The 13,389-nt window shown below is 38.1% G+C and overlaps 1 protein-coding gene across 1 annotated transcript; it reads left to right on the forward strand.

Moving 5' to 3' along the window:
* Positions 1–1,745: 1,745 nt before the first annotated feature.
* Positions 1,746–12,267, forward strand: LOC108254232 (replication protein A 70 kDa DNA-binding subunit). The gene is made up of 8 exons (XM_026832888.1): positions 1,746–1,903; positions 6,328–6,554; positions 7,143–7,352; positions 8,093–8,248; positions 8,475–8,623; positions 8,881–8,973; positions 9,864–10,043; positions 12,169–12,267. The coding sequence occupies exons 1-8, from the start codon at positions 1,746–1,748 to the stop codon at positions 12,265–12,267; spliced, it is 1,272 nt and encodes a 423-aa protein (XP_026688689.1).
* Positions 12,268–13,389: the final 1,122 nt, after the last annotated feature.

Genomic DNA, 13,389 nt, shown 5'->3' on the forward strand with positions numbered 1-13,389 from the left:
TTATATTTATTCAAAATGAAATTTTATCAATAAACAATGTCCTGAATATTGAATGTATTGGGCAAACATTTACTTAACTAGTGAAGGCTGGTCTAATAATGATAAAAAATCACAACCATTTCCTATATCCTTCAAACACCTCTGCATTATCTGTTTCCCTGTCAACTTACGTGTGAAAGTTATCACTTGTGCAATAAAATAAATTACTTATTTACCTATTTATAAATTTAATTTATTTATTATGTACATAATTTCCAACATATATGTACAAAAACACCAAGTAACATTGAGAATAGGTAGGTAGTAATCACTGCTATTTTATTAATAGTGAACAGGTCAGTCATTCACTTGGGGTTACCAACACCTTTGAGCAATATAATGATGCATTTTGTTATTAGAAATTAGCTAGACATAGGTCTAGGGAGCTAAATTTGCCAGTATAAGTAGTATCCATGACTGCATAACACAAAATCAAAAAATACAATGAGCCAGTGATTTCTGACAGAAAACAATAAGAAGTTACAAGAAAATAATATCTTTGCCTCTGTAGTGACACTTTATTTTATGGTTGCATATAGGTACCTGAATGCCTAGTGCCCACTGCTTCAATGTGAAGTGAGGTAAAAAAAAAATCCCCTCCTGATAAATCTACCATCCCTTCTCCAATGAGAGAGAGGGAAAGGGGAAATTCTACCTTCCCCTTTCCAATGGGAGAGAGGAAGGAGGTACGAGGGGAAAATCTACCATCCCTTCTCCTATATAGGAGAGAGGAATAGGGGAAAGTCTACCATCCCTTCTCCAATGGGAGAGAGGGAGGAGATCCGAGGGAAATTCTTCCATCCCCTCTCCAATGAGAGAGGAACGAGGGAGATTCTACCATCCCTTCTCCAATGGGAGAAAGGGAGGAGGGAAAATCTACCATCCCTCCTCCTATGGGAGAGAGGAAGGAGGGATGAGGGAAATTCTACCATCCCTCCTCCAATAGGATGGAGGGATGGAGGAAGGGAGAGAGAGAGGAGAGACGAGGGAAAATGTACCATCCCTTCTGCTGTGAGAGAGGAAAAGGGAAAATTCTACCATCCCTCCTCCAATAGGATGGAGGCATGGAGGAAGGGAGAGAGAGAGGAGAGACGAGGGAAAATTTACCTTCCCTTTTCCCCCGCGCCAGCGCTTCCACAAGCACAAACAACAAAATTTGAGTTCAAGGACGAGAAAATATTTCAGTCTAAAAATAGAAATCCTCTCCCCTCCTCTCCTGGCCCTTCCACTAGCACAACATCGTAAGCCTTTCGATACCTCGTGTCTTTTTGATATTGCAAAAACGAGCTTTGACACTTTGGTCAATACCTGTCATCCGATGATTTGAGACTTGAAGATGACATGACTAAAACCTGGATATGTTGTAGGTAACAGCTCAGAATGATCGGAACAGCTCCGAAACAGTGAGTCTGATTTGGTGAACTTTGGCAAACGTAGTATTTACACACTGAATTAAGTAAGTAAGCAAAGGATAATTGTTAAATTTTGGGCTCGATCACACCTATGGGGTTCCTGAAGAGGCTCCTTTTTCCGAGAAAATTCTACAGTTCACTGAACCACTAGTAATTTAACGAGGAATTTTCAATCTCCAGAAACATTTTTCCATACGTACCTACGTGACATTAAGGTGTGTCCACACACAGTCGACGATCATCGATCAATGTGCACCGACAGCCGGTCGATCAAGTTTGGACACACCTTCAGGTATGGTGGGTCACCTCACGACGTCCACCACCTATTCAACTGCCAGACCTTCCAACCATCCTGGACCTAACAGCCTTGTGGACCAATCCTGTAGAGGTGACGCAGTTCCAGGGCTTAGAAACGGAGATGTAGTCGCCAACATTAGCAACAACACCTTCAGGTGTACCGCCTAGTGAAGAGTTTTCCCGACAAGGCACTCAACTTCTGGCAGTGGAAGGGCTACTCTCGGCTCGCTTGCTACATCAATCTTGTACGATATAAAATATTTACTTCCCAATGCGCATGCACCCGGGTCCCTCCACTCTATCAGCTCTCAACCTTGTTTTCCATTTCTCAGATGAAAATTTTTCCTTCAAGTCTTCTTCTTGAAGAGCTTTTCTTCCAAGTCACACTTGTTGAGCACTTTCGACAACATAGTGAACATAGATTCACTTCGTTCTTCGTTGATCGACCATCGATCGATCGACGGCCGTCGACTATGTGTGGACACAACTTTAATTACTCTAAGGTCCATCTGAAGACCACCACGCTAAATCAGGGTGTCTACCAAAATGGAAAAATAAAATTCCCTGACTTTTCCCGGTTTTCCAGTCCAATTTTTCAAAATTTCCAGTCTACCGTACACAAAAATCGGTTCTATCTTATCAAAGTTAAAACAATATTTTTCTTATCGTTTTTTTTCCTTCCTGGAATATGGACTGACAGATTTGGGGTTCCCTTTCGCCACAGTTCCTTTGTATTGCGAGTTAGGGGTCTCCCGGGTCCAAAGTGATATTATTAGTAGGTAAACTAGCTCATGTTTACTAGTGAAAAAGCAGATGGTGAAAAAAGCAGCTGTTAGTGAATTTGAACATGCTCAACTTTCCTTTTTACCTACTGCTTTGTGGGATTGATATTATTAGTAGGTAAACTAGCTCATGTTTGCTAGTGAAAAAGCAGATGGTGAAAAAAGCAGCTGTTAGTGAATTTGAACATGCTCAACTTTCCTTTTTACCTACTGCTTTGTGGGATTGTTAGCTTGTAAAAAGCAGTAACAGTAAGTGTCATCATGATTGCTTGTGAACTAGCTACAAAAGTAGGTTGTAGTGTACAGTCTACACAACAAGTGCTTCCACTAGCTGCTAGCAAGGAGATAAAAATATTATTTATATTTATTCAAAATGAAATTTTATCAATAAACAATGTCCTGAATATTGAATGTATTGGGCAAACATTTACTTAACTAGTGAAGGCTGGTCTAATAATGATAAAAAATCACAACCATTTCCTATATCCTTCAAACACCTCTGCATTATCTGTTTCCCTGTCAACTTACGTGTGAAAGTTATCACTTGTGCAATAAAATAAATTACTTATTTACCTATTTATAAATTTAATTTATTTATTATGTACATAATTTCCAACATATATGTACAAAAACACCAAGTAACATTGAGAATAGGTAGGTAGTAATCACTGCTATTTTATTAATAGTGAACAGGTCAGTCATTCACTTGGGGTTACCACCAAGTAACATTGAGAATAGGTAGGTAGTAATCACTGCTATTTTATTAATAGTGAACAGGTCAGTCATTCACTTGGGGTTACCACGACTATATGTTTTATGTTTATATAGTTTACACATGTAGCTGCCTGTTTACAACCTCTGTACCTATCTGCTTACTTAACTATTGACATGGAAGTAGGTTTTGAACTACCTACTTTAGGTAACTAAGTAGTAGGGAAGAAGAAAAATGCTCTGTGGGAACTCTGCGCACAGTAGGTACGAAAATTGTTTCTTTATCTATACTTTCTACTTTTTTTCAGGTCAACATAATGAACATAATATGGAACTGATCATGATACCTTCATTGAACCAACTCATCTCGCAAAATCAGGAAAAAGTCATAAAATCCAGTTAAAACTGGAACCCCTGTACGACACGACAGGCAATGCTCATTATGCTCCACTTAAATAGGTATTGACACTGCCCAGCTATTCTGTGTCTATCCAGAATAACACTCCTCTAAGTACAGCATGTGATGTGCCACAAGATACATATTTATATCCTCTCACCTTTCCATTTAGATAGAAAAGGATTATAGTAGAGACGGCCGTTGATCGACGTCGACTGAAACCCGACAATTTCGACAACATAGATTCACTTCGTTGATCGACCATCGATCGATCGACGGCCGTCGACTATGTGTGGACACAAATTTAATTCCTCTAAGGTCCATCTGAAGACCACCACGCTAAATACACCACTACTTGGAGTAAGAAACCAAGTATTAGTAATAACTTAAACTCAGGATAAGCTTCTGATAATCAAATACCTGGGTACAAGAACATTCTGATCATCAAATACATATCTACATACTTAGTCACGTAGGTAGGTAAGAACTAATGAATGGTCAGGTCTCAGGTCATTATAGAATGTAATTCAATTCGGTGATTTTGAATGGACTTCTTTATCACTTCTCGTAAATTATTTGGATAACAGACTTATTGATTAATTTGGAATGGAGTAGGGGGGGATTGATAGTAATGTTTGACAGGGTTGTAGTGTAACTATGAAAGCACCTGTCTCCAATAAAAGTAAGAGGGTAATAGGTAAGTACATGGGTTGAAGAGTACAGATGTCTAAAGAATGAGAGAGTTATGAGTAAATATGTAAATTCTTTTTAACGGACTACCTACTTGCTCAGTCAATGCAACACTGAGAAAGACCCTAGTAATTTTAGGACCTCACTTTTTTACAATGCACTCACTCTTTACACATCTCTACTGAAGAGCACGGAGCACGGTGGTTGGTTAAATATTACAGTTTCGATCATAAAGTATAACAGTAATAATGCAAATAAGATCAGCTAAGAACAGATTTTCATACTCTACATAGGCATACGGGGTGTTCCGGTGTGATCGTAGCCGAGACCACAATCTGACTTTAAACTTGGTTTAACTATTAACCAATATGATAAGCTTAAAAGTTAAAAACGAATCCAATGGATAAACAACTACGTTGAATCTAAAATTGGTCCCGGCCATAAATAGGGGTAAATGAAAATCTGGAAACAGATTTTTGGGGGAAATGGAGCTCTTTCGTTGAAAATTTTTGAATAAACCGGTTCGTTCTGGAAAAAGTTGGTTTTCTCCTAGATTAGTACTCGAAAAAGCTGAAGTCCCTACAGATCCGATTGAATCCACAATCTAATGAGCAAAAGTTCTTCCGGTGTTGAACATTTTCGTGAAAATTTCATCAACATCGGACAAACAGTTCGGAAGTTATGCCGAATTAAATCATTTATGAGTCCATACAGCTATACACGGCTTCCAAGGGTGAGATCGGACTTGAAATTTAATGATCAAATTTTCTTTGTTACAATGTAGGTCTGCTTTTCCAAAAAATCTGACAAAAGCTGTACCTACCAACCAACCAGATCATTAGGTCCACAAAGATATACTGTTGAACAATTCATGTTTCCCTTAAATTCCATTAATAAACAATCATTTCATTTAACACCGTAATCAAATTAGGTTATACTATACATTTTAATCGTACCTATGTAAATTAGGCTAGGTAATTCATAATTATCTTATGATAGTAATCTGATTAAGTTTAAAAGAAAACACTAATTAAATTTCTAAAGGTTTACTTGTTAAATTAAATACCAAATACATTGGTAACACAGAGTATAGGTAAATAATGAAAAAAAATCTTACACCAAAGGATTAGCTTTACTTAAATATTGGAGTAATTTTTTACACGAAAAATAAGTATTTCTCAAGTTAGGTACATTTTAATTAAAATTTTGTATGCTTCAAATTATTATTATTTTTTTTTTTAAATAGGCAAAAAGAAAAAAAATCTATTTCTATTACGTATGGGTGGGTACCTCTGCTGATAACAAAAATATTTCAAATTTATTAAAAGGTAAGTACTTGGATAACTTTCAAATCACTCTCAATCAAAAGCATTAACACTCGATTCAATTCACTCTGCCTGGGTACTATGGATATGGATAACAAAAACTGCTAATCCTCACACACAAAAAATTTCCCTTCAGCGTGAGAGCAAGCCCCGAACGAGAAGAAAATGCGAAACTATCTGAAACAAACGGAAAAGAAATTAAAACATTAGAACATACATGATATACCGAGCCGCTGATTAAAATAAATATGAAATGAGAAATGTACGAAAATAAAATTGGAAAAATCTAATACGGAGAGCAGAGTATAACCTTGAACAAAGTAAATATAAACGCGGACGAAAATGTTCAAATGTTGCTCGTTAGTGACGGAGAGGTAGGGGATAGCACTTGGGTAGCGCGCCTGTCTTCAAAAGGCTAGGTCGCGGGTTCGATTCCCGCCGCCAGGGTTAACTTTTCCTAGGCAGATAAGGTTCGTGAAAAAAGATCAACACATCGTTTTCTGACATCACAAAAAAAGAACAATGGGCCAGTTGCAAAATGAATTTTTTTTTCTTTTCAAGTAGTGATTTTTGAAAAGGCCAAATGACAAGTCAATACCTATACCTAGATACTTATTTGAATCTTCAGTACCTTCCCACATAAAACTTGATTTTCAAATATATTTTCCTTTCAGAACCCGTTACGCGTTCCGTTTTAGAATCTGGATTTTCAACTTCAACATGTTGGCTGCACCGGCCAACAAGAAATTCTCGAGCATCAACAATGATTATGAAATGTCCTTCACTCACAGCACCACAGTAATTCCTTGTAATGAAGATGAAGTGGGCAATATGCCGTCTGTTAAATATTGCTTTGTACCACTCAAGACTATCGCCGAAATTTCACCAGATGAAAATATTGGTGAGTCCCTATACATGTAAGCTGTAAGGATTTCCCTTCAGGGAAAAAAATAATTGTTTTGTTGTGTTTTAGTAATTTTCTTATTTAAAATTAAATAGACGAGCCTCTTTAGCCCCTAACAGCCATGTTAAGCCTATAAAAATTAAATGGAACTTAACAGGCTGTTAGCTCCAGAGGCCCTGATATCACAGCGGTAGATCTTGGGACTGAAAAAATATTCATGAAATCCACCTTTTTCCTTTCTTCTTCCTATTCAATTTTCTTATTTATTCTCTTTTTGATCTTCTTCAACCAGTTGATCTCATTAATCTGGGGATCTACAGTGACGTTAAACGCCAATTCTCTTGTCTGCCTTCTTTATTCTGCCATCACCATTCGGCTACAGCTGAAGCTGCAATAACTTCTTATTCAATTTTCTTATTTATTCTCTTTTTGATCTTCTTCAACCAGTTGATCTCATTAATCTAGGGATCTACAGTGACGTTAAACGCCAATTCTCTTGTCTGCCTTCTTTATTCTGCCATCACCATTCGGCTACAGCTGAAGCTGCAATAACATCAACCCATTCTCTTATGTTTTTTCACACAGATGTCCTGGGAGTTTGTATTGATGCAGCTGAGCTCTCTTCCGTCACGGGCAAGACTAATCAGAAGACCTACATGAAGCGTGACATCACACTGGTAGATCAGAGTCAGGCATCGGTCACCATGACTCTGTGGGGGAAAGAAGCGGAAACGTTTGACGCTTCCAACAAACCTGTGATTGCTGTCAAGGCAGCCCGGGTATCGGAGTTCCAAGGTGGGTGAATCTTTGATGTCTAAAGGAGTGAGTGAGTGGGGTACTTATACTTGGGTATGGGATACCTGCAGAGGACACAAAGCAAATTTCACTTCATTTGACGGGCAAGCAAAGTAAGAGGACCGCATAGGGGACAGGGGAAAAAGAAGAGAGGGAGAGAGAAAAAGGTAAGAGGGAATGGGAGACCGAGGGAAAGGTGGGGAAGAGAAGGAGAAAGAGAGAGAAAAAAAAGTGAAAATTAATTATCAAAGAGATAAATGCTGCTTAGAGTTTTTAAAAACGAGTGTTGGGATTTTGCCAGTGATACGGTCGATCGAGTGAGTAAAAAATACAAGTAACTATCAATCAATCTCAAATTATTTGTGGTAAAGCAGAGCTTTTTCACAATTTTTGTGGATATCACTGCATTACTAAGTGCTTTATTTGCAATCAATTTCCATACTTCAATAATCTTTTCACACTGGTAATGCCGCTACTGGTTGCTACTTGATTAAAGTAGCTACTCAATTGTCCTCACGTGGCTGAGTGTACCCCGAACTCCAAGCACAGAGTCGAAAAAACTTCGACCCCGCGGGGAATCGAATTCCATCTCGAGCTTTATAAACATTGAGCTGAATCCTCCTTGTCTAAAACTTTAGCAAAATAGCCAAAGTTTATGTGGACTGAGGAGAAAACAGCTCAGGTCTATAGCAATTGGTTCTTTCGTTTCTAATGTCCTATTTTGATCGTTTTATCCCCAGGAGGTAAAACCCTATCCCTCAGCATGAGCAGTGTACTCAGTCTGAACCCTGATATTCCCGAGTGCCACAAGCTACAAGGCTGGTTCTCAACTCAGACCAACACCAGATTCGAACCCGTGTCCCAGAGAACAGGAGGCATGGGAGGCGGTGCTGCAGGTAGGCGTACAACCTTCTTCCTCTCCTAGGCCAGCCACTTACTATGAGGTAGACCTGATCAGATTCAACTAATCATGTCCGCCTGTCAAGTCTACCTGATACTTTCGTTAGTAATCAATACCTCATCCCTAAAGGGAATTTAGTGACTTAAAAAAAAAAAAAATAGCTGTCTCTTCAATGTCAAAGTTTCAACTTTCTCTACTCCAACCCTATTATTATCTTTCAGGCAACTTACTGCTGATGCGAGAGATCCAGGATCAGCAGCTAGGCATGGGGGATAAAGCTGACTATTGTTCAGTCAGGGGAATAATACAAGTGTTCCGCGGTAGTAACACGACTTACAAGGCGTGTCCATCCCAGGATTGTAACAAGAAGGTAAGAACATGATTCCATCTACATTATGTTTTACATTAAACAGGTTTTGTTGTTTTTCTTTAGAAATGTTATATGTGATGTATTACTATTACAAATACAAATCAAATGTATAAAACCTTGTTTAGACTGCGAGAGTAAAGGGACTTTTCAGTCCTATGCTGGCAGTATAAAGATATTTTCTCTTCTATGTTCTGAGATATCTCATGCTTTTTTTTATCACTGAAAATTTCATACGAACTAACCTCTTTATTTTACAGGTGATTGATCAAAACAATGGAATGTACCGTTGTGAAAAGTGTAACAAAGAATTCAACACCTTTACCTATCGTCTTATTTTACCAGTAAGTATTGCCCATGAAAACACCTTAAGGATTGAGGACTAGGCAATTTAAGTCATAGTTTTTCAATATTCTAATAAGCATAGGTACTTTTTTGTGCGAAGAGCGAAAAGTAGAAAGATACTAATGTTAAGTGCTATCTGAAATAACTGTAGTAATTAGGTAGCAGAGCTCATGCAAGGGAGGATCCAGCCACCAAGCTCTCCGAAGGTTCTCTAAGGGTATGTGTCTTCACTAGAGATTCTAGTAACTTTACTATGCTAACACTATGGTCCATCACAGATGGAACATGAAACAATGGGTATGTACCTATTACCTATACACAGGGCTGGATTTGGAGGGGGGCTGAGGAGGCTGATGGGCCCAAGCTCCATTTTTCTCCTTTACTGTACGTCAGACTCCAAAAATTTGGGGTCAAGGGGGCCTGGCCACCCCCCTACCCCCCCTCCCCCTTTGAGCTTAATTTACCTCTTGTAATGTGAACCAGGCTCCAAAAATTTAGAGCATTATATCCCCCCTGGTACATCACTGTTAGGACCCTTGCCCCCCCCCCCTGACAAAATCCTGGATATGGCCCTGCTGATACCATTCAATGATCTCTAATGTTAAGTGCTATCTGAAATAACTGTAGTAATTAGGTAGCAGAGCTCATGCAAGGGAGGATCCAGCCACTTAAAATATATCCTTTAGGAAAGGTCTCTGGACTCCTTAAGCTGTGTCCAAGTCCAAGCATAGTCGACGACGGTCGATCAATGTCGGCCAAAAATCGTACCCTGCCTCGACAACATAGATTCACCTCTTCTATCGAGTCGATCGACGGCCGTCGCGTCAACTATGTGTGGACACAGATTTATGATTACAGTGTGGTCTCGACTCGTAACCCTTTGTATTCTCTCCCTCAGGTTATGATAGGCGACTGGACAAACAGTGTCTGGGTGACCCTATTCCAAAATGAGGCCGAAAGCATACTGGGTGTCACTGCTCAGGAGGTCGGCGAGAGTACCGAAGATCATCCCGCTCTCAAGAAGGCCCTGTTCACACAGTACATATTTCGCCTGCGTGCCAAGCTGGAACATTACAATGTAAGTACAATATTACCTTCTTTCTTTCTTTTTTCACAAACCTTGGTTCTGTTCGATATTGTATTTCGTTAAAAAAGTTAGTTTTGTTAAAATTCCACCGGGCTTAAGGATACAAATTGTACATTTCCCTAGCCATTAGGTTGTTATAAAAGTAAAAGTGAGAGCAAAGGAAGGAACACTCGTAGTCCTACATACTGGACTCCGCATACAAAGGTTTTATAAGAAAAGACCCATTTGAATAAAATGTACCCTATCTTTAACTGTATACCCCAAGGATTATGGCAACCAATTGAAACAACCAGTTTGACATGTATAAGAAATAGAATACGGGAATGGCTAAAAACGCCAAATAATAAAGACCTAAAAGCCAATTACTAGGTAGGTAATTATTGTGACTTGTGACATTGAAATTGAAGTTGGGTTTGAAGAGTTTCTTTTATTATCTAGGTATAGTAAAAAGGTTCAAGACAAACATAGTGTAAGTAAATGTTTTACTTAAGTAAATTTAGATCATTCAATTTGGAGACTGTTACATGGGAAGGTAGTGTCTCAACATTTTCAGATGTTAACAAACACTTCATACAACCATGTTACATTTATTTTAATTTATTTTATTAAAATAAATGTTCAATTGTTTCCCTCATGGACTGTATAGGTAGTACATTGGACTCTATGTACACAACTTTCCTACCTATAATGTAATGTTGTATGATAAAATAATACAGTTCAATATTTTTTGACAATCAATTCAATAACAGGTAGGTACTCTATGAAGTTTTAAAGGTAGTGTTTCCCTCATGGACTGTATAGGTAGTACATTGGACTCTATGTACACAACTTTCCTACCTATAATGTTGTATGATAAAATAATACAGTTCAATATTTTTTGACAATCAATTCAATAACAGGTAGGTACTCTATGAAGTTTTAAAGGTAGAATAGAATAGAATAGAATATACCTTGTTTATCCTGCTCGAATGAGACTAAAAAGTCCCTTTGCCCCAGCAGTCTAAACAAGGTCTCTCCAATTTTCCTACAGAACCAATATAAATTATAAGAATGAGGGTACTTGAAGCTGATATATCTGCCTTTCTTCTAAACTAAACTGCCATATCAAGTTAAGATAGGTAATTGGATGAGTGATATTCCAAAGAGAGGTGGAAAGCATCTCAGCTTGAAGAGTGGAGAAGTCCTTTGAACAATCAGCTTATCACCCAAAAGGATAGATGCAATTATTTTTTAAGTAAATCATCTAACTACAACACAATCTTTTATCGAAGATTTCTCTTATCAATCTTATATCAGAGGATTTTACTTGGACCTTATTCTCCAGTAAGTAGAAAGGTAAGTACTACTGAAGCACTACAATTTGTACATTAAAATTTTCATTAACTTGATATAAAAATCAATTAATTAGACTCACCTGTGCTTGAAGAAAAGAATATTCCTAGGATTTCTTACGGAGAAGATCAACAGACCTCAAGATTCAAGAAAACTTTTCATTAACTTGATATAAAAACCAATTAATTAGACTCACCTGTGCTTGAAGAAAAGAATATTCCTAGGATTTCTTACGGAGAAGATCAACAGACCTCAAGATTCAAGAAAATTACTGGGAGTTCAAGGTTATTTGCGTATTTTTTTTACTCAACCCTCAAGCGATTTTATTTATTTTAGGAAAACTTTTGCACTTTTTACGGCGTGTATTTTGTCACCTGTCGGTTGAAACAAGTTTCCATGATCAGCTTGATTGTTCCTCCGGTCTAACTAACTTTTTACTGCTATTTTTTATAAAACTGTAGGCCGAACTCGAACTTTTCAAGGAAAATTTGATAAAAATGGAAAACTTTTGAGCTGGTCTGCTGGAAAATCCTGTTCATTTTTATTTCTGAGAAAAACAACTACAGACCACAGCCCTCTCATATCAAAAAAAAGATCAACACATCGTTTTCGTTTTCTGACATCACAAAAAAAGAACAATGGGCCAGTTGCAAAATGAATTTTTTTCTTTTCAAGTAGTGATTTTTGAAAAGGCCAAATGACAAGTCAATACCTATACCTACTTACTTGAATCTTCAGTACCTTCCCACATAAAACTTGATTTTCAAATATATTTTCCTTTCAGAACCCGCGTTACGCGTTCCGTTTTAGAATCTGGATTTTCAACTTCAACACGTTGGCTGCCAAAGCATATTCCATGGTTCCCTTGATGGACTCTTTCTGAGAATTTCTTCATCAAATCAGCTATTATGTAGAAAGATTTCACTCAAAGGTCCCTTCTTCAGATTACCATTTTTACAGGGTCGAGCGGGTTTCGAACACAATCAATTGTCTTCTGACAGTTTCATTTGTCCATACACGGTGGGTTTTGAGTCAGCTATGTGTGATGTGTGATACATCCCTAGGGTACACGTACGTGTATCATGCCCATGATTAATTCACCGGGTATGGAGTTGATATTCAAAGGTGACTTGAAAAAGTTCATACTGGATAAATATTCACGCAACTCGTTGCAGTCAGAAAAAATTAATGTTCTTAAATACATACGGCTTTACCCATGCACGTCGGATCAAGCGGTAATAATGCTTTCTATGTGCATGAAAGGGTTAAAGAAAAGATGTTGGCTGCCAAAGCATATTCCATGGTTCCCTTGATGGACTCTTTCTTGGAATTTTTTCATCAAATTAATATTAGGTATTATGTAGAAAGATTTCACTCAAAGGTCCCTTCTTCAGATTACCATTTTTACGGGGTCGAGCGGGTTTCGAACACAATCAATTGTCTTCTGACAGTTTCATTTGTCCATACACGGTGGGTTTTGAGTCAGCTATGTGTGATACATCCCTAGGGTACACGTACGTGTATCATGCCCATGATTAATTCACCGGGTATGGAGTTGATATTCAAAGGTGACTTGACTGATTTGTTTACAAATCAAATTGCTATGAGCTCGTTGTGAAATTACGCATCAGATACATATTTTTCGGACCCGATAGGTGGCGCCAGTTACCAGAAAAGTCCAGAAGACCAAGGTACAACGGGGGCCAAGGTACGACTAGACACCCTACGTGTATCATGCCCATGATTAATTCACCGGGTATAGAGTTGATATTCAAAGGTGACTTGAAAAAGTTCATACTGGATAAATATTCACGCAACTCGTTGCAGTCAGAAAAAATTAATGTTGTTCTTAAATACATACGGCTTTACCCATGCACGTCGGATCAAGCGGTAATAATGCTTTCTATGTGCATGAAAGGGTTAAAGAAAAGATCCATAAGGTTCGTTCTGGAAAAAGTTGGTTTTCTCCTAGATTAGTACTCGAAAAAGCTGAAGTCCCTACAGA

This window comes from Diaphorina citri, unplaced genomic scaffold (genome assembly GCF_000475195.1).
Source record: "Diaphorina citri unplaced genomic scaffold, Diaci psyllid genome assembly version 1.1 scaffold83, whole genome shotgun sequence".
NCBI lineage: Eukaryota > Metazoa > Arthropoda > Insecta > Hemiptera > Psyllidae > Diaphorina > Diaphorina citri.